General features: G+C 41.1%; 1 protein-coding gene across 5 annotated transcripts in view; it reads left to right on the top strand.

Annotated features, from left to right (window-relative positions):
• Positions 1–24,353, top strand: part of RASGEF1C (RasGEF domain family member 1C) — a 70,959-nt gene extending 46,606 nt beyond the window's left edge. For 3 of the 5 annotated variants that reach the window (XM_072935112.1, XM_072935114.1, XM_072935113.1), the window contains 10 exons: positions 2,458–2,670; positions 4,716–4,790; positions 7,521–7,616; positions 8,712–8,814; positions 8,915–8,994; positions 9,625–9,720; positions 14,134–14,229; positions 14,379–14,502; positions 16,514–16,586; positions 19,191–24,353. In XM_072935112.1, coding sequence (XP_072791213.1) covers positions 2,458–2,670; positions 4,716–4,790; positions 7,521–7,616; positions 8,712–8,814; positions 8,915–8,994; positions 9,625–9,720; positions 14,134–14,229; positions 14,379–14,502; positions 16,514–16,586; positions 19,191–19,305 — 1,071 coding nt within the window. In that variant the 3' untranslated portion in view covers positions 19,306–24,353. Of the gene's footprint in view, positions 1–2,457; positions 2,671–4,715; positions 4,791–7,520; positions 7,617–8,711; positions 8,815–8,914; positions 8,995–9,624; positions 9,721–14,133; positions 14,230–14,378; positions 14,503–16,513; positions 16,587–16,981 lie in introns of all 5 variants that reach the window. The other 2 variants (XM_030283623.4, XM_030283625.4) reach the window with 1 other exon arrangement.
• Positions 24,354–25,093: the final 740 nt, after the last annotated feature.

The raw sequence follows: 25,093 nt of genomic DNA, 5'->3' as shown, positions 1-25,093 counted from the left end.
CCTAAGCCACCTGCTGAGGCCTGCTGTCTTCAGAGGAACTTTCCTAGTTAAGAACGAAACATTTTCTTTAAATATTAAACAGTAGTGTGCTTCTTTTGACTGTTAATGTGGCAGTGAAGTGAAATTGGTTGATAAGTCCAGCATGCAGCCCCTATACAGTGGGGGGTCACTTTGTGGCAAGATAATTACCAGCACGCTGAAGGTAATGAACAATGTTGTTTTCAGTTAGTGGATGTAGTTTAAAGAAGGCAGGAAAGGCTTTTAGAAGGGCAAAAGCAGGATTTTTTTATTTTTGTTAATTTCTTTCTCAATGTGCACAGAAAGGCTTTCTAAGCAAGGGTGCACCCAACTGATTTCCATTGAGTCTCTTCAAGAGCTGATTTCTGTGTAATTGTTTGTGTCCTTTAACTGTGTCTCTTTTTTCATTCTTTATTAGGTGGTTGGCTTACCTGAGTTTTTGTTTACTGTTGTCCATATCTATTTTTTGTGCCATATTCCCTACAAAATTAAGTGAAACTAGATCTCTTGATAAAGATTTCTTGAAAGACTGGCTAATATGCATGTCTTTCAAGCAATTTTATGCAGCTTTTTGACTTTTTGTCCAAACTATGAAGAATTTGATGCTGCATAGACATGGCTGGTCCAAGATTTTTCGTCCAAACTCCTTTTAGATAGAAGAGCTGGGTTTCCAGCCAAGTTCTTTTAGCCAGATGTTTTTTATTCATTAGAAGGCTTGGCTTTCAGTGCTGTCCCCTCACCCCCAAAAAACTGAGTTTCCCATTTACAAAATAAGTTCACAAAATGCCAAATAACTCCCTATTTTTCACTGAAAAATCACACTGTGTTCACAGAGCTTCATAAGCTGTGTTGGGATTTGCAAACACTTCTGGATGTAAAACAGAGAAATATTTAGATGGTGGTCAGTAGTTTGGGTCCAGAACAGTCTTTGTTAATCAAAAGTGTGACCATCTGTTGACATGAGGATTTTACATGAAGAAGGCCTTTCTTGGAGCTAATATGCATCAGTAACAAATAAAAACTGAAGGTTTGGGATTTTCCTCAGTCAATTTTTACTCCATCTATGGGATTTGATTCCAAATACATTGTGTGTTGTCATTCTCCAAGACATGTCCCTCCTGCCTTCTCTTGGTTCTTGCTTCATTTCAGACTTAACCGCTCTGTTTTACAAAAAAGAGCCTGACTTATCCTGCTTATTTGGTACATGTTCTAGCCCAGCTCAAGAGAGCATCTTCCTTAAGTGAAAGGAGAGCAATGGGAGTCCAAGAGAGCAATGTAAAACTTTTGTTAGAAAGCTGCATCAAAGTTTCAGAGTTATGGCAAAAGTTGAAGCACTTGGGATGTTCTAAAGGTCTCCAGCCTTTCATACACTGTAATTAAGGCAGAGTAGATGTGAGAAGTTATTCTTCACTGTGAAGTAGGAGGAGGTGCTATCTCCAGTGTGCAGATTCTGTGCAGCTGAGGAGATCAGTGACTCTGGTTTCTGGTTCTGTGAACACTTAAAACATGAGTGCTGTCAATGCCTAGCACTGAACACTATCCACAGCCTACAAAACTCTGAAGACAAGGCTGGCTCTAAACCATGGGATTACTTCCCAAAGGCTCACTTGAGCTGCATCTAGCTTGGGACATGACACAGGTGTGTTGTTCTTTGTAGTGAGCCAGTCTAGCCAAGGACATTTCCAATTAATCTTATCCTTAGAACCCATCCACCAGTTCTGTTATCTCAGTTTTGTGACGTCTGCATCTGTCAGCCCATCCTCCATGGCCAGAGACTCCACTCATTGTCTGTAAAGAGTTGCTCCAGCTCTGAGAACAACCTGGGCAAGTTGGTAATGATGATCCTGCTGAGCACATGGCTGTGCTTGGAATACAATATGAGCTTCCTTCACTAGCAGTTAACATTTGGATATTAAATACTCAAAGCTACACAACACTCCAGCCACTCCTGCTGCGTAGCAAGCAGCTGTGAGCTTCTTCTGCATTCAGGTCAAAAGGACGGAGAAATAACATTAGAAACATTTCTTATTCCTAATAAATAAGAGTTGACAAAGCAGCATTGACAGGTAGAGTTCTCAGCCAAAATATAGCTGACATAAAAGATAGGTGCCAAAAGCTGCTGTGCTCCAGAAAGCTGCAGTAACTCATGTGGTAGCATTGCCTCTCCTTTGAACCTGATGTTGGCAGGAATGTGGAGTATCAGTGCCAGCCCAACCCACCAGTCCTGCCTGCCTCTTCTCTTGACTGCAGTCTCTGTGTCCAGAGCACAGAATTGTAATTCAGCCAACTGGTTATTCTGAAATAGGCTTGTTGGAGATAAAATGGTAACCTGTTGCTGGCTTAGGAGTGAGTATTCTGCAGAAAGCAAAATTCAGCACAAAGAACCACTCCTATGTCACGTTTTCTGGGTGGCTTATGTTTCTCTCCCTATCTCTCCAGGCTTACTGGAAAAAGATGAATCAGCTTTTGCAAGCCCTGAATCAGAAGCTTGCAACCCTCAGCCATGGGCAAGAAGGGATTGTCAAGATCAGTACTGCTGTCTCTGATAAGCTGGTTGCCTTTAAAACTAAACCTCCATCAATTCAGAGAGAAATCCTGAGCGTCTGCAGTGACCCTTACACCCTGGCTCAGCAGCTGACACATGTGGAGCTGGTAAGTGGGAATGGTTCCCAACTTCTGCAGCCAGAGATGTTATTTTAAGCCATCAGCTGCTAAGTATTCCAGACATAACCAAAAAATGTCTGCACTGCTGCAGCCTATCCCATGTTGTATCAGCACTGCAGCAGGGTTTGGCAGGTTAGAGATGCTTGGGAAGCAAACTATATATCAGAGTGTCCCTATGCAGCTTGGAGCAGGTCACTGTACTTCAGCTTGCTTATCTGTGAAATGAGAATCCTATCCCAGCAAAGTCAGGTCCCAGGAATGTCACTTCTATAAGGTGCTCAGAGCCCCACAAGCTCTGCAGGAGCTATTGAAATGGCTGGTCATTAACCCTTTTATAAATTTGAAAGAAATTTTAGCAGTTCAAATCCATTTCTCCAGATGCATGAAGCAGTGGGTTGTCTAATGTGCCTTTCATCCTTCCCTTTGGGATTTTGTGCATGGACATAAGGGTGTGCAGATACCACCCCCACAAATTCCTGCTGTTCCCTCTCTGCTGGGCTGTAGTCTGCTCCCAAACAGGCTCTTGTGTGAGAAATTGCAGTGCTGAAGCCTTGGATGTGCTGTTGTGCTGCACACCCTTCTCCCAGGGTCAGGTCCGCCCCACAGACCTCCTGGATGTGCACAGAGAACATAAAACATTGCTGCCATCTGCAGATCTCTTGTTGCTCTGGTGCCCTGCTGCCTGTCCTCCTGTGGACTGCTCATCCTTCAGGGGAAGGATGGAAAAACAAAACATGAAATGCACTGTGGGTTGGAATGAGTATTAGGAAATCAGCCTTTGGATTTCTGAAAATAGTTCATATTCCATTTGTCAGGAAGTAGAATGGATAGTTTTCAGAACATGCAACTTTGGCTCTCTTTGTTTTATATAACTTAAGCCAGAGAATAGAAAACCTTTTGTGTGGAGTTTTTTCTTGCTTTTGCTTTTTTCCTCTTCCACAGCACGGCTGTCTTCCAAGGGGAAATTCCCTGTAATTGAGGCATCACTTCCTTTTTAAAACTGAAGCAGCTAGAGATTTTAATTCCACTGTACTGTAATCATTTCTCTCTACCTTCTCTTTCATTGCTCTGTCTGATACATCAAGTGCTCTGCACTGAAACTGTCTGATGCTTATTTGTTAGTAAGAATTATTTGATACTTATACAAAACAGTTATTGATTAGTAAGAGCCCTATACAGTTATCAGTGTTAAGGTGAGAGGCCCAGTGAAAAAGCATAGGACTAAACATAAAATTTTGCCTTGACCAGAATTACCATTTATTTTATTGTTGCTTGAGTATTCTAAGTTTGGACTGTTGGAATTCCAAAATACCTCCTCTGAAATACCTTTGTGGCCTACAACCTACTGAAAATATTTATTTTTCTAATAAAGATGTTTAAGGAGAGTGAAAAACCTATCAGGAAAGTCAGTGTGTTGTTGGAGCTGCCATGTTTTTTCAGGAGCTGCTGAAGGTGGCTTCTCTTTTACTAAGAGAGATTTGGATACTTTATGCTTGTTTTGCTTATTGCCTGGGATACTCTCCAGTGTAAGCAAAACCTTTAATGTGTTGTGTGCATCCTCAGTGCCTTCCTTAGCCAGGGACCCAGAGCCACCCCCCCGGGGCAGCTGCTGAGGGTCAGTGGGCAGGGAGCACCTGAGCAGAGGATGCTGTGAACTCCAGATAACAGCATTACTGCCATTGCAACAACTTGGCTTTTGAGTGATGCTGCACCACAGCAGGTCTGAGGGAGCACCAAACAGAACTGATGTCTGCTGGCTCCCAGATGAGGCCCTGTGCATCCAGTGTAGTGGAGGGGACTCTTACTGTGGCTTGTCAGTAATGAGACGTATTTATTCTAATTTTCATCTTTCTGCTGACATAGTTCTAATTGTTGGTATGAATTTTAATGTCCAGTTAGTTGGCTGTCTACCAGTTCAGTGACACCACTCAGAGCTGACAGAAAATGATGCTGTTTTATCAAGAGAAACAGAAGATATTCTGGGGTGCTTTCTTATTTTTCCCTCTCTCTTCCCACTCCCCTACCCTCAACAGGAAAGACTAAGTCACATTGGACCCGAGGAGTTTGTGCAGGCATTTGTACATAAGGACCCTCTGGACAGCACCAAGGTATGGTTTCTCCACATACGAAGTGTCTCCTGTGACCCCGGTTTGTCCAGTTGTGACGAGGTCCCCAGGACAGGGCCTGAGTCACAAGCTGACATGGGCCAGGCCAACTGGTGACCTGGATGCCAAAGGTACCAGGAAGATCCATGATTGTAGTTCTGCACAAAGAGCACCAAAATAGCTTGTAATGGTGAAAAGGTGGATGGATGGGTGGGTGGGTGGATGGATGGAGGAAACATGCAACATTGGGCCCTTTCCTCTCCTTGGACTTGTGGAGATTCTGCAGTTTTGTTTCAGGATGAGGGAAATAGGCAGAGATGGAGTTCCAGGTATTCTGGGCATTGATCACATTCCTTAGAAAGGAGCTCAAAGGCAGCAAATGTTTGTTAGAAACACAAGATGCCAAAACAGCCACAGTGAGATTTCAGCAACCTGGGCTTCAAGACAGCAAGGCTGATCACAGTGGGGGTAGTCTGGAGCTTTTCCTCATGCTCTGTGTGGTTGATTTAGAAAAGCTTCTGTGCCAAGATACAGCCCAGGGGTAGAGCATTGCACACAGAGTCACAAAAAATTTTAGGTTGGAAATGACCTCCAAGATCATTGACTCCAACCCTTAACCCAGCACTGCCAAGGTCACTACTAAAGCATGTCCCCAGTGCCACATCCATACATTTTTTGAACACTTCCAGAGATGGTGATTCCACTGCTTTCCTGGGCAGCCTGTTTCAATGCCCAACTACCCTTTCAGTGAATACATTTTTCTAAACCTCTTCTGGCACAACTTGAGGGCGTTTCCTTTTGTCTTGCTGCTTGTTACCTGAGAGAAGAGACAACCTCCTTCCATGGAGCTGTGGAGAGCAAGAAGGTTCCCCCTCTTTGTCTCCAAGCTGAGCTCCCTCAGCTGCTGCTCCTCAGATCTGTGCCCCATATCCTTCCCCAGCTCCTCTGCCCTTCTTTGGATGCATCTTTGGACAAAGTAGCACAAACCTTATGTGGATTCATATTCCCTGACCCATGAAGAATATCCCTGTCAAACACAGGGAGTTGGCTCAGGTCTGAATTCCCTCCAGCTGGAGATCATATTAAACATCTTTCTTGCGTGAGGGCTTCAAAAGGCTTCCCTCATGAATGTTTATCAAGCATTCTGAGCTGCAGATGGAAGATGCTTGGGAGGTGCTAAATATTGCTGCCATTTATAAAGCTTAACCTTTAAAAAGCAGTCTGTCTCCACTTTAGTGTTGCACATTTTTCACAAGTTTTGCCTTATTAGCTGTGGCTCTTATGCCCTGGCACAGGACAACATTTCTGAGATGGAAATACTATTTTCAGACCAAAACCTGGGTTTTGTGTAGTTTTTACTGTAATAGGAAACAAGAAACAGAGCACATGAAAAGCAGGTCCTATGGTTAGACTGGGGCTGATTTGGGTTCCCTTTGGGTTTTTGATATTTACATGCTGCTTGCTAACATTTACTTTTGAGATGCTTTAAAAATACCTTTTTATTGTGTTTTTAGTCTATTCATAAAGTGGCTCAGAATTTCAGTTCTGTTAGTCTTTTCTCCTCTATAACATGGTACTGTGATTTCTGTTCTTAAACATGTCTGTATATAGAATCACAGGTGAATATTTTCTTACTTTGAGTTACCTTGGGAATCATATTAAGCCACATTTCCAGCAGGGTTCTTAGTCGCTGGTTTACCTTACATAATATGGGTGATCCCATTGATGGATTATGCATTATGATTTTCCTCTTAGTGGCGTGTGTTTATGGTACCTCTGGGAAATGATAGGCCTAATAAAACAAAAATCAGTATTCTCTGGTACCCTCTAGTGGATGGTACTGAATGTTCAGACAAATCTCTGGAACTTTAGAGAGCTGAGTGTCCTAGATGGATTGTCTGAGAGTTTAAAGCTGGGCAAAGCACTTTAATTCTTACAATCCCAAGCAACATATTGAGGCTGTGTGAACTGACCTATCACTCCTCCGAAGTCAAATTTTCTGTTCATGAAAAAGGAACTGGAAGAATTCAGCCAAGTATCTGCTCACGTAGCCTGTATCAGTTATGGGAATTTATGTTAAATTTTATATAAATAAGTGAAGAATATCCTTCTTGTAATGGCTCTTATCAGTGAAGTGCCTCTGACATGTAAGTGACCTCTTCAAACATAGCCATCCAGGCAGAGCTGCTTGCTAAGAATCTGTTTTTCTGAAAACTCACTAAGGAAAATAGTGGGTTTTTTCCACAAAAAATCAGCCAGAACTGTGTTTTCCCTTGTTTATCTCTTGTACACTTCACTAAATTCTGGTCCCTCCCCTCCAGAAAAGGGCTGTTGGTGACTTTATTTGCTGAGGCGGAGGAAATCCTGGAATCAAAGTCACAAACTGAGCCTGCTGTGGAAGACTGTGCCTGTCTTACTTTGTCTGCATGTCCTTGTTGATGTCAGGATCCTGCAGTGCCTCAGCTGTTCATATCCCAGTGAACATGGGTCAGTGCAGACTCCAGTGAACACTTGCTGCAGGCAAAATGGGGCTGTTTTCTGGACACCAGTGTGAATTGTGCCGTGTGACACACCCAGGTATTCACAGGATTTTTAAAAGGGGCCCATAAATGCACAGTCTTCCATGAGCAAGAGAGAGATGTGGCCAGTAATTACCTTTGTGCAGTATTTATCTTAGTGATCTGGTCTCTGACTGGAACACAGTTATATCTTTCTCTGCTTTTTTCCCCCCAGACTTGTTTCAGTGAGCAGAAGAAGACAAGTAACCTTGAGGCCTATGTGAAATGGTTCAATAGACTCTGCTATCTCGTAGCAACAGAAATTTGCATGGTAAGTTACAAGTATGTGCCACGTTTTACCACATACCTGAAGTACCACTCTGAGATTTTATATTAATAAGCAATCCTGGGAATTTATTTCTTCTGACCAGCTAAGCATCTGATGGTAAGTTTTAGTAATGTTGCACTTGCAGAAGAGACCTGATAAATGACAAAATTGCAAAACAGAGGTGGTGGCTCACAGGGGAATGCACTGTTCTCTTGATGTAGTAGAAGCACAGTGTGGAATAATGAACCCTGCAGGGAAGGAGAGAGGAAAAAAATGCCTTGAGTTATCCTGTGAGATTTCTGCCAGCAAAGATTCTAGCAGAGCCATATTTGTTATCTGTCATCCTAAAGATCTGCTGGGTGAATTCCCACCGCATGGCTCTCTGTCCTGCTGCCCATTAGCATAGTTGTGGCTGTTGTTCCTTAACTTGTAGTGGTTTTAGTTTGTTTAACTTGGTGCCATCAAAATGAAATTAATGTTTTCCTCTTTGAAAAAGGTATGGAAAGGAGGAATACTAATAGTTTTAAGAGCCAATAATAGTTTATGAGCCAGCCTGTGACACAATAAGAGTTACCATTTGAAGATCATCTTTGGAAAAGATAGGGTGATTCCAGTCCAATTAAAATGTGTTTTTAACGTGGTAGCATTTGGTCTGGCCGTATTGCTGAAGGGATAGAAGAGGGGAAAGGGATTAATGCAATGAAACAAGCTCTTTCTGAGACAAAGATGCTGCTGGTACAGGGGTGTGAAATCCTGCCCTTAGGGAAGTCTGTGCTGGTGAGCCCACTGAGTGAGGGAGGCCAGCAGGAGCTGAGGCTCTGCTTCAGGGCTGCTTGGGCTGCCTGTTCCAGCACTGAGACAGTCACTGGGGCTGGGAATTGCCGTGAATTTCTTCGGTGTCACTGCAGTGAAAGCTTTGATTTCAGAGGCTGCCAGTCACCAGCATCCGCTGGATTGCTGGAACAGAATTAGGGCCAGTTACTGGAAGCAGATGGCCCAAGCTGTGCATGAAGCCACACTATGCATGGAACAAATGCTTAGGATGACCTCCAATTCTGCACATGCTCATTACAGATACTCATTTATTTTAACTTACAGCCTGCAAAAAAGAAACAGCGAGCCCAAGTCATCGAATTCTTCATCGACGTTGCCCGAGAGTGCTTTAACATAGGGAATTTTAATTCACTGATGGCAATCATTTGTAAGTACAGCTTCTAACTGGCTCTTCCATCAGCTGTCACAGATGAAAAAGGAAACCCAGCTCTTATCAATGGCTCTGTTTTTTTCTCTCTCACTCATAGCTGGAATGAATATGAGTCCAGTTTCCAGGCTAAAGAAGACTTGGTCAAAAGTGAAAACAGCCAAATTTTTCATTCTGGAGGTAAAAAATAAATAAATAAAAAATCCTGATGCATTGCTTGAATTATATCCAGGATATTTTTGTTTGGGAATTTTACATTATTATCCAGGTGTGAGGTGTCTGGAGACACATTTCACAGGCAGAGAGCCTGATTTTAAGCTGAAATATACCAGGAGTAGTGAGGAAGGTGTAAAGCTGGTGATATGCAGAGGGAATTCAGAGTACTCAAACAAATAAGAGGAATTTAAAAACCCCAAAGTATGAACCTAAATGCACATCACAGTGCTTCTACTGATGCATGTTTTGTTTGGCCATGGGCACAAAGCTGCATGTAAAGCTCCCAGTCTATACCTTGAGTGAAGGGCCAAGGCTGTATTTTGTATTGAGAATTCCAGAATTTGGCACACATGGAATGTGCAGTGCTTATTCTTCACATAAAAGCTCAGTAAGCTGTCAGTAGAAATATCAAAGGTATAAGCAGCCGTGGGCTGTAGACCTCTCATTGCATCTTTGGTGCATGGAGTTCTGCAGGCATCTGGGTTTTGAGATGGAGGCTCTGCTCTGCTCATGGTTTGCTACAGCTGAGTGTAAAATTGTCTTTAGAGGGCCCAGGCTGCTTTCTGACCAATGTGTGTTGTTTTGTGCATGTAGCACCAGATGGACCCTACTGGCAACTTCTACAACTACCGGACAGCGCTGCGGGGGGCTGCCCACAGGTCCCTCACCGCACACAGCAACAGGGAGAAGGTGGGTGTGACCACAGCCCCTCCACCTCCACACAGAGGGTGCATTTCTGCTGCCAGTCAGTGCCTCCAGCACTTGATGCAGATGCTCTCCTCCCTTCCCTGGGTCACCAGTGCAAGGCCTGTGTGCTTCAAGATGCAACCGGAAATGTAAAATGTGAAAAAAAAAAAAAAAAAAAGTGATTGAAAGAGTGTGGATAGGATCAAAGCAAATCTTTGTGGACTTGCTGTCTGACGTTGGGAGGGTTGGAGAGGGCAGGACACACAACATGGAGAGCTTTGTTGCAAGTGTCTCTACATCCCTGGAAAATTCACATTGTTTAGATTGAAAAACCTGATGGAACAGGTATTCCAGACTGAAAAGACTTTTATTTTGGTGATGGAGCATGAGCCTGGCAGAGGCAGGTGGAGCTGTGCTTTGTTACAGCTGTGCCCCAGGCTCTGGCACAGAAGCCACTATTGTGTGATGTGTGAGGTGAGATGGAGAGCAAAGGGCACAGCAATGGAGGCAAGGTGGATCTTCATTTCCATCAGGGAAAGATGATTTACCACAAGTCCTGCAAGGGAATCTAGTCTAAATCCATTGCAGCAAATTTGGGGTGATATTCTGTCCTTGTGAATTTTCATTTCATTTGGTTGTTGCTGCCATCTCAGTGAGCAAGAACTGAAGTGTTTTATCAGTGTTCATGGCAGATGTGGGGCTTTCTGACATGTCACTGATGCTGCAAAAATCAGACTGACAAGATGTTAAGAGTGTAGGATCCTCCTGGTTTGTGCCCCAATGTGTTTCTTGTTAATTTTCTTATTCCTCCATTCAATTCTTTATTTACTGGTATGTGAAAAAAGGTTTGTGTTCTATACTGCAATTGCCCACAGTCATAAATGGGTAATTTCTGCTGTAAGCATGGCAGAGCTAAAGTAGCTGCTGGATGAACAAGCACAATATGGAATTTAGTATTCTTTCACTAGAGGAGCCAGGCCAGATGCTAATCTCACACCCCTGTAAATTTGATGTAAATCTGCTGAAGCTAATGGAATCTCAAAGCATTTACAGTGAAATGAGATCAGCATCTGGTGGCAGGCTGACTCAGCTGCAATGGGAGTACACCGAGTTGTTCTGAAAAGCACTTCTCTATGCAAAGGAGAGATCATTTGGATGTGTGTGACTGGAAAAGCAATTCTTTCAACTCTCACACACTGCAGTGAGGACCTGTCAGTCTGAGATGCTTTTGCAGTTTAGCTCTTCTGCAGCCATCATAGATATTCAAGCCAGTTGCTTTATTGTTTGACTTAATTTCCTGTGAAGTTAGCAATCTCTGTCATATCTCTACCCCCAGCTGGTTAATACTGATGGCAGAGAGGTTATTAGACTGAAAGGAATCTATTTTACATCAGAAAAAGCCCATATTCTGTTTTCCTTGTGTAGAGAACATTAGTTCAGGAAAATGCTCCAGGATATGATTTGGTAGCTCATACTGGGTATTTTACAGTGTCAGATACAGCAGATCATGTAATGCTTTCTGTAGGATTAAGGAATTTTGTTCCTTTTTAGAAGCAAGATTATAATTTATTTGTTTTATTGAAATTGAACATATCCAAAAGAACATGATCACATCTTTTTGACAGAAGATGTTACATTTTTTTCTTGGCAAACTCATAGCAAAGCTTGCTCTGAAGAAAATTTTTATCTTCAAACTGAATTATGCTTGCAGAGGGGTGTAGTGGTTAGTAAGCAAATCTGGTTTTGCCTGTGCAGTTAAATGACCGTGACAGCTTCAAAATGAAGTCATTCCACTGGGAAACTCTGCATTGTACTCATGGCATAGCTCTGGCTTTGAAATGTTGGGAGTGTGTACAGCACAGTCCAGTGTGTTGTTGCTGTCTGATACTGTGGAGCAAGGACAAGTCAGATCTCATTAACTTTCTTCTTTCTGCAGGAGGCAATTGTCCTTCAGCACGTAGATGTGTTGGATGGCATGGAAAGGTGATAAAAATGGAGAGAAATACGAGTTTCTGGCACTAACCCAGGTTTTATGCTACCAAAGTGCCTGAAATGAAACCAGTATTAGGGTATAATCGTAATCACTTTTGTTGTTTTTCCTACAGAAATTTGGAGAGCAAAACATACATGGTAATATATTTTATTGGGAAAATAAATAGTGAGCAAAATACAATAGTTCCATGGAAATGTGTAGAGAATTGGTATCCTTGGGTATGTCTTTTCAGCACCTTTTGGATGAGATGAGAACGAGCTCTGCCATGTTCAGAGCTTACTGGGGGCTCTGTAGCTGTATTACCCTGGCATCCAGCCCACATTTGTGTAGCTTTCCTCTCAGCAAGGCTTTTCCTTCATGTTTAGTACCACTAATGGTGCTGACCTTTCTCCCAGGCAGTGGAGCAGGACAGAACAAGCTCACATCTGTCTGCAACAAAAATATGTAGACGGAACCTGGCAGTGATTTCTAGCTGGGATCAGTGTCTGGCTCTCTGTAACTTCCCACCTTTTGAGATCACACTGGTTACAAAGTCATCATCATTTTTGGTAGAAAACCAACCACATGGAGTGACTTGTATTCTTTACTGCAGGTTGACTGATCTAGTTTGGGTAATATGAAAATAAATCCTGAAACACACTTAGTTCAGTTTGACTAGAAATTGTTCCATGTGATCCTAATTGGAGGGCTCAGCATTTTGGGAGGATAAGGCTCTGCTTTGTTTTCATTCCTGAGTTGCATCAGTGGAATGTATCAGGATAAGTATCCAGTGGCTCTTGGGGCATCAGTCGAGGCTTTTTTATGGCTGTTTGCAGTGGCATTACAGAGTTTATCTGTGGCTGTCCCATAAAAAGGCCAGCAGAGATGCAGATTTTTTCAAGTTTACTGGGTGTGGTAATTTAGCTGGAACAGAAATTGGCTTCCATTTTCACAACACACACTGGCAGTAGCTTGTGGACTCCTTGCTTCAGTGTTTTCACTTCTATGGCTTGTTGACCCTCATTGGAGCATCACAGCATTGTAGCATCCCTGTAGACTGGAAAATAACAGCTGCCAATCCTGTCCTGGGTCCATTTCATATCCTGTTACAGCTGATGTACAGCATGAGATGGAATAACATTAAATACTTAACTAAAGGATTGCTCTCTTGGCTCTTCTTTCTTGTCATGAGGGCTCTTCAGTTTTGGTGCTGCTTAATAATCTCCAGTTCAGTTGATATACAAACAGACCAGTGGAAACATTTGGCCACTGCCATGGAGTGTGTGTTCTTTTATGTTCATGGTGGTTAAGTTTGTACTTGGTGGTTTAAAAGACAGACAGGAAAATTCTGCCACAGGAAAATTCTGCCAGAGGCAGCTGCTGACCTTCAGCTTAAACCCCCTAAGCAGCCTTTTGCTGTCACAGTGTCAGTGCTGGAGAGGTGGGCAGGCTGAGGTTTGACTGTTATCTTTCTTTTCCCTTTGAGCTGTGAGACAAAGGACCCTGAGAGAATCTGCTTCACTCCGGATCTCTGCTGAGGTTGAAGATGCACTTCAGGAGTGCTGTAGTGCATTTTACTGCTGTTCTACTGCTTTCTGCTGTAGAACATCTGGCATAAAATTTATTTATCCCTGCTTGTAATTCCATCAGTTTCAAGAGTCCTATCCAGACTTCTTTTATAGCAAATTGTGACCCAGCTCTGATGGGCTAGAGGAAGGCTTGGATATAGACCACTCTGCTCTGGATGATGGCCAGGGCTAGTTTTGAGAACTACAGTGGTCTCTCTGGCTACTGTTAGCAGTTTCCTGTCAACCAGTTTAATATTTTCAATCCTGTTGTCTGCAGGTTAATTTTGAGAAGCAGGTTGTACTAATCAGGCACCAGGAAGGAAATTACATGCCTCAAGAGGTAGCTGTGCATGGAGCTGTTGAAAATGAAACAGCTCCTGATTAACTGTTTGTAGACAAGTCCTTGGTCATCAAATTTTATGCTGTCTTTCCTTGTCCAGGGACAATATTGGTTCTTTGGTTCCCACCCGTGTTTAAATTGCTCAATTTGTGTGTTCAGCATCTCTGTTTATAAGGATACAACAGGAAAGGGAAGAGTTCTGCAATGTTGTTTTGCTTTTTGCTGTCTGATGTTGTCATCAGACAGTGATGTTGTTGATAGTAAACTGGGTTTTTAGCACTTTCGGAGTCATGTTGTTGTGCTCAGTGAACATTGTGTACAGTTCACTTTCATCTCAGCATACATTCTCCTGGTGGCTGAAGGTCTCTCTAGACACCACTGCCCTTTTGCTGGCCTGTAGCTGTACTGCTTTTCAAGTGCACAGCACATCAAAAAGTTAATACTTCTCTATTCTCATCTCTCCCAATTGAGTTGTTCTTTCATGCAGAGAAAATACTGAACTGAAAAGATAATGGTTGTGTCATTTCTCTCCACAGATTGTGATCCCCTTCTTCAGCCTATTGATCAAAGACATTTATTTTTTGAATGAGGGATGTGCTAATCGCCTTCCAAATGGACACGTCAACTTTGAAGTAAGATCTGAGAAATGTTTTTACCTATCCCATTCTGATAGCCAAGGGACTATCTGAGACTATTAGCCTGCTATTTTCAGTGCAGACCATCAAACACTGAATATGAGGTAATATTATTATATCTGAGTGGAATGATTTTATGTTTACAGAAATTCCTGGAACTGGCTAAGCAAGTAGGAGAGTTTATAACATGGAAACAAGTGGAGTGTCCATTTGAGCAAGATCCTAACATCATCCACTACTTGCACACTGCTCCCATTTTTACTGAAGATGGTAAGACTGTACAATCACTCATCACTGAAAAGGTCTTTCTTCATCACTACTAATTAACACTCTGATCCATGCTTTGGTGATCTCCCTCACTGACCAGTGCCAGGTGTTTCCTGGCTTTTCTGTCAAACATCTTGTTTATGCCCAGTTTATCAGTGTGTTTTTGCAAATACAGCCTTCCAGCACATGAATCTGCTGCCTGATGGCTTTTCTCTTGTCTGTAGCTTCTCTATAAGGCACTGTCTAGGAAGCTGCCATTGTGGCCTTATTTTTTAATCACAAATTGAGGCCACACAAGCATGTCATGTGCTCCTGTGAATGTCAGCTGTCTCTTAGCCACTCATTCTGTGATTGATGGAACCAGAGCTAATCTCTCTCACAAATGAGCACTGTCAATTCTTCAGTAAACCAGTCCAGCTGACTTCCTCCTCTACAGCAATGACATGTTATGTACAGGAAAGAATTTTTAAGGGAAATATTCTATTCATTTCAGCTGTAGCTGTGAAAGCCCTGTTCTGAAATTATTTCTCTGATTGTCTTTTTACACTTTTGTGTCCTCGTCAGTTTGGTATCCAGCATGTCAGTATGTGTCACTCCACGCTGGTTTGTGTCAGCTGCCTCTCTATACATTGTCACGCACAGAATTGTCTATAGCAACCTTCCCATAAGCTATTCTGGTGGTGGGTTTATTTTTTCTTCATTCTATAGGCAGTTTTCCATACTAATCCAAGGTAATCAGACGAGACAGTTTTTATTTCATAGACTACTTCAGAAAGCAAAGTACTGCTTCTAAAATCCTGCCTAAATCTTAAGAATGACTTCCAAAATAGAATCATTAAAGTAATATGTATCGAATGGAGATAGGATGAAGGTAATTCTTCTTGTTTTAGGCTCTAAAGGGACAGAAAATAAAAGTCAGGGTAAGAGTACAGTTTTCACGCTACTGGGCTAAGAAAGAGTGACCTCAACCCACTAATTGTATGCAGATTTTCTCCCTCATGTCCTCCCCTATATTCATGCTGCTTTTGTGAAATGCCCTTTGCAGAAGTCACAGGAAACCTCCCCCATTACCCAGGGGTAGTGCAGAGTAGAAAGAACTGCCCTGAATGAAAGGTGGGAAGATATCTGAGAGAGATTCAGCAGTGGCATATGAAATGCAGCTGTATGTGCTTGTCACAATGTGGAGGAATGGTGGCCAACACTTGAATATTAAAAGACAATGCTTTTGTAGCACAAACTTAAATGGTGAGATGGTTCCAGCATTAAAGAATAAAAGCATCACAAAACAGTCAAATGAGGAAATGTGCGTGAACACAAATTACAGCCTGTGATTCCGTGAGGACAGTGAGATATTAACACACTGCCAGCTTTTCCAGAGGAGACTCTACAATCTACATTCATTTTGGTGTCATAAAATACATCCTACAGTGTAAAGATTTGGGGGGGGGGGGGGCGGTGGTGGGGAAGGACAGATTTATTTTCTTCCACTGCATTCCTTCTCTGGTTTCTGTAACTCACTCTTACCTTGATGGTATTTTGTATCCTTTTAAGATACCATGTTCCCATAAGCTTTAAAAAGATTGAGGAACATAAAGTTTTGTTAGATGATGAGAATATCCTTAGTTTTTTAAAAGCTTATGTGTTCAGGTGTCAGCTGTCACTGTCTCTTTTTAAAAGTTCATATAATTCTTGAGTAGCAGTGCTGTGATGAGGAAATGTGCCCAGATCTCTGTATGCAAAACCAGAGACCATTCAGCTGCTTAATATTGTAATGAGAATGTCATACTAACATATTTTAACTCTGGGCTCCTCTACTGTGCCATCAAAATTAATGTAACAGCTTTCCAAGGTAGACATTTGAGCTAAACATCAGTGTCCCACTGATTACCAGCTGCTTGGGGGACCGTGAAGTTTTACAGTTTCTCTTCCTGTGTGGTACAGAAGGACATACAAGAATGCAGAGGGATGGGGGTTACCAATGCTCTTGGAAATAACAAATATTTACTGTTTCCAGGTTTGTATCTGGCTTCCTATGAAAGTGAAAGCCCAGAAAACCAGACAGAAAAAGACAGGTGGAAATCCTTAAGGTAACCTCTCATTTTATCAGCTCATTTTTAAAGTACCTCCAAAGAGCTGCTCTGATACCAAAGCTTGTGAAGGGCAGGTACCTAAGCTGTGACCCCTGAGAGGGGTCTCTTCCATTTAAAACTAATGTGCAGAGCTAAGGCTGCACTGATAAAAGCTCATTTTAATCTCAAATTATCCTCCCTGTAAAGAATACCCTCAGCTTGCTGTACCCATGCACAAGCCTGATGCAGATGAAGAATGCCCCAGGTCAATTGGATCTTCCAGTGATGTACAGCTCTTCTAAGAGATGTGAAATGGTTTGATATAAGTGAGACTATGAAGAGAGTGATTAAAGCAACAAAGACCTTTAAATTTGCTTTTTTAAAAAAACTGTCCTTATGTTTTACATTTACAGATCCACAATTTTAGGAAAGACTTGAAGATTGAGAGATTATTGCAGTAGGTCAAGGAAAAGAAATCCGCAAACATTTTGCACTACTGATTCCAAAGATGCCTGTTTGGGATTTAGACAATTTCTTTTGTTTGAGGTTTTTTTTGGGGTTTTTTTGACTGCCTAACATGATGGATGAACTGGATTCATCCACTGAAATCAACAGAACTGTGTGCACAGTGATGCTTTTCTATGTATGAGACAGAGAGAGGAAGGACAAACAGACTATTTGTGGCTGTGCCCAAACTGCGTCAGGATCGCTGTAATTTCGCCTCTGAAGGAAAATGCAAGAAAACCAGGAGCAAGGAGAATCATGGTACTGCAACAGAGAATGGAAAAGTACAAAAAAGGAAAGTAAAAATACACAAGAGTATTTCAGAAGCAGGTGCTTCAGACAGCAGTTCTTTAAACCTTTGAGGATTGTAAAATTAAATTAAAGACAACAGCAATCTGGTTAATTGCTGAATGAAGAAAAAAGAACTTAACCTTGCATTAGCAGTCCCCCAGCCTTGTTGAACAAAGCACTGACTGCTGCAGGTTGGAGCTTGCAGGGACGAGGACTGACACCGCTCACAGACACGTCTGTCACATGTAGGCCACGTCAGCATGGGAACATTGTCCTGACCCCAGGGATTTTTACAGAGAACATTCTGGAGTGTGACTCTTGCTTAGTTAATCTTCCCAGCGCTGTTGTTGCTTTCCTTACTGTGAATCTGGGCCGGTCTGAGGAGGGCACAAAGGGCTGATGGTGCTGCTTAAAGACACCCCCACCACTTCTGAGGTTGAATGAAGAAGCAAATAACTCTGGACTCAATTTACCTCTATTTAATGTATGTAGTGTATTCCCTAAATTTATTGATGCTGAGTTGCATCTTTTAAGGGGTTTTATCACACTCAAAGAGAAAAGGTACTGCATTACCATTTCTATCAGGTTCCAATTAACACAGTACTGCTTATTTTGTAACATGATACTTAGGAGGATGGGGGGTAATTGCTCTGAACTTGGGAACTACATGGTATGCTTTAAGAAGACAAAGGGTTTCAGACTGGAATGAATGCACTAAAGAATTTGTCATTCATTAACAGATAACCATTTTTGTCTTTTTTACTTTTAGGATGTAAAGTTCACAGTTTCCTTACAGATAACATGAAATAGGACTATGTCTTGTGTTTAAAGTTGTACAATAATCAAGGTGCTACTGTAATAGATACATTAAATGATAATGAACCATATTAGATTCAAAACTAAGCCCTAACAGTAGACTTATTGTTGTGTGTGGAAGGAATGTTCCTAACTGCCCCAGAAAATATCTCAAAAAGCTTAAATGAAACCTAAATGCCACATCATACTGAACTTTGCATTTTTATTACTGACTTGGTGCTACCTTTTCAGATGTTCCAGTCCTTCTCTCCCTACAACAGAAGGATGCAACCCTTTCTTTGAAATCAGTAACAATTTTGTTTCAGCACAAAGTGATTCCAAGTGGCTGTGGTGTTTTGAAATGTTAGGGTAATCACAAAACCTGGCTGTGTTGGCCTATTCAGACAGAAAACTGGAACTGTTCCTGCCCTCTGCCAGGCCCCAAAGTTGTCCGTGCCTGAGTGAGCTGTTGACCTGGAGGCATGGGCAATGGGAATGCTCTGTGTGGCACTCTCCAGGTTGGATGTGTCTGCAGAGCAGTTCTGTGTTGGGTTATGGCCTGTGGGAGCCCAGTCTGGCTCACTGAATCCACTTACGAACTGAGCAGGATGGATTCTTCTGCATTTGCAAACAAGGCTTGAGGCAGAACTTCAGGTCTCCTTCTCCTGTAGATCTATCAGCACGTGAATTCAGACAGGGGGGACATAAAACTCTGATGTGTTTATTTGAGCTTTGTATGGAAGAACTAAGTGTAAGGATGGTACAGCATCATTGCAGCCATGGAATGATGACTGTTCTGCTGATACTGTGAATCTGCTGTTGGTTAATTTTTGTACACGAGCTGAGAGCTGCACAGAGAAACTATACACATATTCCTTCAGGCAGAACCATTTCCAAAATTAAGCCATTAAAAGCCTGTTAAATTTCAGATGAATCCAGAGCAATAACCATAAACGTATCTACAACAATGCTAATGTTTAAATGTGTTTCCTAAATTGTAATTTTTTCTTACTATCTGCATATTTTTAACAGGCACAGTGTGACTTCACAGTGGAGATATGGGGGTTTTGCTAACCTGAAACCCAGTGCAGGTGGATGGGCCCTTTCTTCTTGCTTTTTAAAACTGAAATCCTCACTCCTTTTCTAATAAGCCACTAGAGGTTGGTATAGATGAGATTATAAAACTGTGACTATTAATTAAAATATGATTTCTTATTATAATTCCTTATATTTTGGGGCACTTTCCATGAATTTGGGCAATTTTGTAAGTACAAGTTAAATTAGATCTCCTAAAGTTTATCACTGTTGCAAATGAAACCACATTTGTAGTCCAAAACTTTCAGACCTCAGTGCTAAAAATGGAAGCATAAAGGTCAGACCTAGGTGGGTATTAAGGGCTTAGTGGGACTGTCGGAAGCACTAAATTATTTTTAAGCCTTTATGTAGTCACACATTTAAAAGGTCATTTTTCAGAGGTGCTAAACATCCTTATCTCTTGGGGAGTAGTGAAGCAATTCTTGCTTTATAGAGGTGCATGGCACATTAATCTGTAGTGTCTGATCTCTAGAGACATTCACTGCTCTTTGCAGAAGGACTTGGAGATGAGAGTGCAAAACAACTTAAGATGAGAAGACAGTGCTTTTAAAAAACAGACTTCAGGAGACATAGCTTGTCTTCACAGAATTTTGTAGCTAAATCCTATTTAAAGAGAAACAATGTAAGCCTTAAGTTGCATCTGTCAGTTGAATTTCTATTTGATCTGTGGTCTAACCAGTGTGAACAGCTCCTGGCAGGAGCAGGGTTAGAACTTTGCTTCGCCAACAGCACCTGAAAACAAAGAATGACAACTGAAAACAGAATGACAATTTGGGCAATAAATTTCTTCTAAAAATGTATTTATATTACATGAAAATGAGAATATATACATGTCCAGTAATCCATTTTTCTTGCTATAAAGCCATAAAGAACTCCTGCCATGATGAAAAGAAAGGATCACTTCCCACCAAGCACTAGACTACTGTAAGCTGTGCAGTCATTAGACCAACATCTAGACAAGTTACTTTTAGTAATGCTGTGACTTTCTAATTCTGCTTCTTTGAGTGGATTCACTCCCTGGCAGCTGCTTGAACTAATGCTGCACAGAGAACAGAGCAAAGCTAGACCTGTAGGTCTGCAGTGTTGGTATCAAACCCCTAAGCTTGTAAGATGTGAATATGACACAGTCTTGCAGAAGCATTAACTTAGTTTCTGGTATACAGCAGTATTTTAAAAGACCCAAATACATGAAATCACTTCTGCACCTCCTCCAGTGCATTCAGAATGGTAGCAAAAGTCCCATTTTTCCATTTCTTGAGTGTGCCATCCTGCAATGTGGGGATAGGTATAAAGCTCAGTGAAAGCAAGGAGGGAATTGTGTGCCTTCAGCTTGTGTGAAGTCAGTAGATGAACTTGCTCAATGCCTTTCAGAAGACACTTATGTTGCCCTCAATTTCAAATCTGCATTGATCACCTTCCTGAATTAAAGGTGCATGGATATAGGGCAGTTGGGCACAACTAAATTTTCAGGACAGAAGCTCGAAATGAGTCAAGCACTCAAGCATCCTGTGCACCAGAGTACCCTGATCAGACTGCCGTTATTCCCCCTCTTAGGCAATGAACACAATCCTGTTGTACATCTCTGGAAGCTCCCCGTGTGCATAGAGCAAACTTGGATCTCGGCTTCTGCTGAGGTGTCACTTTAAAAAAGTGTGGACAGCTGCTAAAGCACTTCAAATTAGAAACAATCTAAATGTAGAGATATTTTTCTGAGCTCAAGAATATTTTATGATGTGGTCAGTGGTGATAAGATAATCACTCAATTAAAATTAAGCCTGTCCCTTCCTAAAATCTTGGCTATTTCATCACGTTTTATTGCAATAGTATAATGCACCTTTTTTTAAAGCACATGAGCACTGCTTTGCACATGACTGTAAATCTAGTTTAGAAAGAGCTCAGATCACTGAATATGTAATTGGAATTATCAACTAAAAAGACGTTAATAGAAAAAATAGTTATGCATATCAATGTAAAAATGTTACACAGTTAACAGTCTCTGGCCTAGCAATGACTGTGTTCCATGGAATGAGACTGATTCCAAGCACAGCAATGTGCCAGAGGAAAAACTCCAATTAATTCTGATGGGCTTTGGAGCAGTCTTGCAATTATTAACTGTAGTACAGTTTTTGGTTATTCATAGGTATTAAACTGTATTGCCAGCTGGTGGAGTCTCTGTGCCAGGTGCAACTCTCAGATGGGAGATGCGCTTAATAGGGTGAAAGTCCAGCCTTAGCAAAAGTTTTATTTGACAGTGTTGAAGTTTCAGCAGCAAATTCAAGGGCTACATCTGATCCAACAAATTAATTCATGTCTGAGAGCAAAATTTGACTTTCTGGCTTTAAGAACCTTTTTCTCTTTTTATACTAGTAGAAATTAGCCATACTGTCTAAAATTACTCTCTCATTGGTCATTAACCCCCTTTGATTGTGAACTGATTATTTCCATTGTTGCAGTTGCAGAATGGGGTTAGGGAGTGACAATGAAACAAAAAAAGACCCCTTTGTTACTGCTCAGAGACTCAACTGTGGGCCAAAGATGTCTTTTATCCTTTCTAAAATCACCTGTGCAGTGGAATTCCCTCTGTAGGTGGTGCAGGGCATTCCTGAAGTGTGGGTACCCAGCTCTCGGGATGATCTCAAAGCTCAGTGCACATTCACATCTGAGCCTGCACTCTGCTTTCTGATGCTGGGACACATCCCTTTTGAAGGAGAGAAAGTTCTTGGAAGTTCACCTGAAGCAAAACCTACTATACTTCCTTACCCACCCAACAGAATGATTACAAGAAGATTCTTTGAACTAAAAGTTTTCTCTAGTGGACTTGAAACAGTAAATAATTTGTTACTTAGGTGACAGAGATTTTAAGATCTAAGAAAAATAAGTATTTTTAAAATTATTAGAAATACTTTGATGGTTGTTAACTTTCATATTTCACTGCATGGTGGCAGAGTGGAAAAAAATATCTTCTATTAATACCAATGGCAGCTGGGCAGGTGAAGGCAGGAGAAAATACAGTGAAATACTGGTGCAGAAAATGCTACCAACAATTTTGTTTTAATATTAGCTAGGGTGTTTCCCATCCCCTGAAACCACTGCTCCCTGCTCTGAGGAACAGCTGAACCAGTTACATTTTTAGATGGAACAGATCTAAAGTTTAATCTGGTTTGTATTAATTTATTTTACATTTCTTTCTGCACATTTTCAGATAAACAAAAAATACTAAATACACTAAAGCTAATGCTCATACAAGGCATTACATCCTGCATTGTTACATTGTGCAAGTGTAGCTAGGGAGCAGATAGCTTGTACGGTGGTGTTTCATACACTCTGCACGGCTGTAAGACACAGAAATTCAGGCTGCAGCCTCAGCTCAGAAAGAAGCTGAGTGTGAGTCACTCCTGCCGAGCTCCCCTGCCCTGCTCCGTGGCCAGCACAGGCTGCAGTGCTGCAAATTCACAGTGGCTCAGACCGCTCACTCCTCCCTTGATGCCTTTCCCTCACAGAAGTGGTATTTTGCTCCATAAACAGCTCTTGCAAAATGCCAAAGGAACATTTTTCTAGCTCTCTGCCATATAAAGGCTCTGTATTCATACTCCAGATCTGTCAAAACAGAATAGGAGTCCTTCTCTCTTTTCATCCCCATGGCCTTAAAACTGCCAACCCAGATTAATATTACAGTGTAGCAATGTTTTCAGGCCTCCTAGAATGCAGAAGACTTAGTAGTTCAGAGCTCAGGAGTCCTACAAGTTAAATGTTTGTAAAGGAACCTTCTTTCTAAAAGGTGTAAAGCCCCATCTGATGGAATTTTGAACAGAAAATTACATATTCCAGCTACCTTTCATAGCTTCCTCAGTGAACTATTACTGGTCAGTATTATATCACTGCTTTAATTATTGAATTATGCTCCCAAAATTCCAGTCTTTCTGAAATGAATATATGATGGTTTTTTGATGATGTGGGCAAACAGAATAGAGAAAATGGGGCTGTAGTTTAGGCTGTTGACATCATCTGTGTTTCATTAGCAGCCCAAGCTGGGTTATCACTTACTGTCTGTCCTTGCCTTGAACCACAAGGAATTGTTCCAATACAATTGTCCAAATTATTAAAACTTAGTGAAAGATGCTCATGCAGAGCTATTAAATTAGATTGTTTCAAAGTCTGGTTCTTACAAATGTACAAGTACTTCCCTTAGGGGTCTGTCTGTAAAAACACCAATACTAGTACATAACATATATGGAAAACAAATTATCCTCTGGGTTCCAGAACTCTTAGCGAGCATTCATCAGCTTATAAAGGTGAAAAGTTGGATTTTCAGATTTTTTTTTTCACTTTTAGCCACAGCGACTATGAACTATCTTAACTAAACTCCAAGATCATAGTCTTCTAAAACTATTAGAATGATACTATTTAGTCACAGACCTGAAAGCACAGAGTAAAAATGGGTAAGCAGAACTATCTTTATTTTCAGACTGAGACATTCAAAGGTTGCATGACAGGCCCAGGACTTCCTGGGAAGAATGTTCTTTCAAAAAACTACCCAAAAAGATATCCAAATTTTAGTTTTACATTTCTTCTGGTGTTAGTCCTTTTTACAGCTGTGCTTAGATAAATGGGAACTAAATTATCACTTTAGGTTTTAAAAATAATGAAGCTAAAAAATAAATATTACTTAAAAGAGTGGTATGTGTTAATCATGTGCGTGATAGCAATGAGGAACTGTGCTTTTCCTGTATCTTTTTCATTAAATTAAAAAATTCATGTTGTGATTAGCATTTTCAGGTCAAATTGAAATCTATCTACCGTAGAATCACAAAATTGTAGAATAATTTAGGTTGGAAACGACCTTTAAGATCATAGAGTCCAACTTTTAACCCATCCATAACACTCAAACCATGTAGCTTTGTTAGAAATTCCCAGAACAAATACCAACACTTTGTTAATTGCACAGGCAGGAAACAGTAAAGTTACTTGAAAGTGGCTGTTATGATTTTGTGACTGTACATAGATCTTGCAAAATGTTATTGGTAATATGCATCCTGTAGCCCACATAAACACTGCGAGAATAGCATGGTCATTGTTACGCTTTATAGCTGTTGTGGAAAATGTCTTAACCTGCATTCATGATGATAGTGCCCATCCTACTCCCATGCCTTTTTATACAGTTGTGGTAAGATTGTTATGAAATCCTTTTGTCAGTCATGTTCCAGCTAAATTACCTATGTATAGAATTTATATATTAAACCCCCCTAATTTATACTGTGTTTTAACAGTTTGCCTGAACTGTCTATGGTTTCTAAATTTTGTAATGTGAGTGTCAAATAAGAATAATAATTAAAAAAAAAAAAGGCTTGGCTGTGTGGATTTTTTCCTTTGGTTTTATACATAGTAAAGATTTCTACAGGGCAGGCTGTGAAGAAACTCCAAAAATACAACGAGATGTCCCTGACTCCGCACAACAATTAATGAATATGTGTGTAGGAAGAAACCTGTGGTTTCTGCTCTTTTTCATTTCCATTTTACTGCTTCTCTCTTCATCCTCACACATGCAGTTCAAGCATGTGCACTGCAAGAAAAGGAGACAGATTCACAGTTCCCATAATAAAGTATTTCCCCAAATATGAGTTATAGAATGGAAACTTCATAATAGTAGGAGGAAAAAGCTGAGACTGGGTCTGAGTATTTTTAGTTTGCTTCTATAAAACTCTGTGGTACAACTGATGTTTAAATGCATTCTTTTAATATTTGTGTTGCTGACAGCAATACAAATAATAAACTGAGAGGTGCTACTGAGATGAGGGCTACATTTTAGTACAGCAAGAGACATCGTTGGTTCAAGCAGCTTA

This window comes from Taeniopygia guttata, chromosome 13, assembly GCF_048771995.1.
Source record: "Taeniopygia guttata chromosome 13, bTaeGut7.mat, whole genome shotgun sequence".
NCBI lineage: Eukaryota > Metazoa > Chordata > Aves > Passeriformes > Estrildidae > Taeniopygia > Taeniopygia guttata.
The sequence above is the reverse complement of the archived record's forward strand: the minus strand, read 5'-3'. Positions and strand labels throughout refer to the sequence as shown.